The 2,286-nt window shown below is 45.0% G+C and overlaps 1 protein-coding gene across 1 annotated transcript; it reads left to right on the forward strand.

The window, feature by feature from the left end:
- Positions 1-137: 137 nt before the first annotated feature.
- LOC116350435 (gramicidin S synthase 2-like) lies at positions 138-2,219 on the forward strand (the record flags this gene model as incomplete). The annotated part of the gene is made up of 1 exon (XM_031782232.1): positions 138-2,219. A coding segment is annotated over exon 1 (2,082 nt), but the record flags the coding sequence as incomplete, so codon positions are not given.
- Positions 2,220-2,286: the final 67 nt, after the last annotated feature.

A 2,286-nucleotide genomic window follows, 5' to 3' on the forward strand; every position in this document is an offset into this window, starting at 1 on the left:
ATTATATGGTGCCAGCAGCATATGTGTGTCTATCATCATTACCACTCTTACCAAATGGCAAATTGGATCGGCGTGCACTTCCAGCACCAACCGATGAAGCATTTCCCCGTCAACTATATGAAGAACCGCGGGGAGAAATGGAAGAAAAACTGGCCGCAATCTGGAGTGAAGTGTTGGGTATTGAGCGAATCAGCCGAAATGACAATTTCTTTGCGTTGGGTGGGCATTCTTTGCTAATTGTACGAATGATAGCACAATTACGAAAGGCCGGACTAAAAACCAGTGTGAAGAAAATATTTGATGCTCCCACCTTAGTCGCACTAGCTCAGGCTCTCGGCAAACACCAGTCCTTCAGTATTCCACCCAATCTGATCACTGAAGACAGCACGAAGATTACTCCGGATATGTTACCTCTTATTAGCCTATCTCAATCGGAAGTTGATTTTCTAGTAGCACAGGTACCGGGTGGTATAGTCAATATTCAAGATATTTATGGGTTGGCACCATTACAAGAAGGCATCTTGTTTCATCATATGATGGCTGAGCATTGCGATCCGTATTTGTTAGTTACTCGTCTACATTTTTGTAACCGTGAGGCGCTTGAACGTTATGTAGCCGCTTTGCAACAAGTGATTGAACGACACGATATTCTGCGTACCGCCTTCATCTGGGAAGGACTCAGTGAACCGGCACAAATTGTTTTGCGTCGAGTTCCTTCGATACTCACCGAAGTCATACTAGACGAAACCAAAGAGTCGGCTCTGGAACAATTAAAGAACCGCTTCAATCCACGTCATTACAAACTAGACCTGACCCATGCACCTTTGCTACGTGTGTTTGCTGCTCAAACTGCTGAAGAGGATTGGGTGGCAGTGATCCAGTTGCATCATTTAATTAGTGACCACACAACACTAGAAAGACTGAATGTAGAAGTACAAGCCATTATCGAAGGACAAAGTGATAAGTTAACAACATCCACACCATTCCGCCATGTAGTGGCTCAAGCTCGTCTAGGAGTTAGCCAGGCCGAACACACTAAGTTCTTCGAAGAAATACTTGCTGACGTTGATACACCAACCCTTCCATTCGGTCTGAGCGACGTTCACGGCGATGGGACTGAGATCGATGAAATGCATCTGAAGTTACCACAGGAGCTTAATAATCAGTTACGAGAGCATGCACGTCATTTACAAGTTAGCTTGGCTAGCCTTTGTCATTTGGCTTGGGCACAAGTACTTGCTAAAGCCAGTGGACACAAGACAGTTGTCTTCGGCACCGTACTATTCGGTCGTTTACATTCCGGAGAGAATGACAGTACAATGGGGCTATTGATGAATACACTACCAGTTCGACTAGATATCGATGAGAGAACTGCAAAGAGCGCCGTGCGTCATACTCACTCACGTTTGAGTGCATTGCTAGAACATGAGCATGCATCACTTGCGTTGGCACAACGTTGTAGCGGAGTGACAGCAACTTTGCCACTTTTCAATGCGCTACTGAATTATCGTCATAATCAACTGAACATGGGGGTCACTTCGTCGATCGATGGGGTCACCTTCCTTGGAGCTGAGGAGCGAACAAATTATTCAATTACTCTATCGGTGGATGACGATAGCGATTCGCTGAGCTTAACAGCCCAAGTGGTAACACCAATATCGGCGGCACGGATTTGTAGTTATATGCAACAGGCCCTCTTCTCACTTTCTGATGCATTAACAAACACACAAGAGAAATCGGTGTGCACATTGACTGTGATACCACAAGAAGAACGAGAGATGCTATTGTATAGCTGGAACCGAACGACTGTCAATTACCCTTCCGTTCGATGTCTTCATGAGTTATTTGAGGCCCAAGTGGATCGTGAGGGACATGCAATTGCTGTGGAATGTGAAAGGGAAACACTGACTTATGCAGAACTTAATATTCAGGCCAACAGAGTGGCGCATTACTTGATTGCAAAAGGAGTGAAACCAGATGATCGCATTGCAATTTGCGTTGGACGCGGCACGAAAATGCTTGTGGCATTTCTGAGCATTCTAAAAGCCGGCGGCGCTTACGTACCGCTGGACCCGACTTACCCAAGTCAACGGTTAATAAATATTTTACACGATGTCGATCCATTGTTTCTTTTGGCAGATAGCACTGGTCAAAAAGCACTTGGAGTCCATCAAATTCCAGTGATAGACTTAGATGAGGCGCTGTCTGATGGCTTGTCGGTAATGAATATCGATCCGACTAAATTGGGACTAAATTCATCTCATTTGGCCTATGTGATTTATACTT

Source organism: Contarinia nasturtii, unplaced genomic scaffold (assembly GCF_009176525.2).
Source record: "Contarinia nasturtii isolate CC-2019 unplaced genomic scaffold, AAFC_CNas_1.1 Cnas_scaffold_4110, whole genome shotgun sequence".
Taxonomy (NCBI): domain Eukaryota; kingdom Metazoa; phylum Arthropoda; class Insecta; order Diptera; family Cecidomyiidae; genus Contarinia; species Contarinia nasturtii.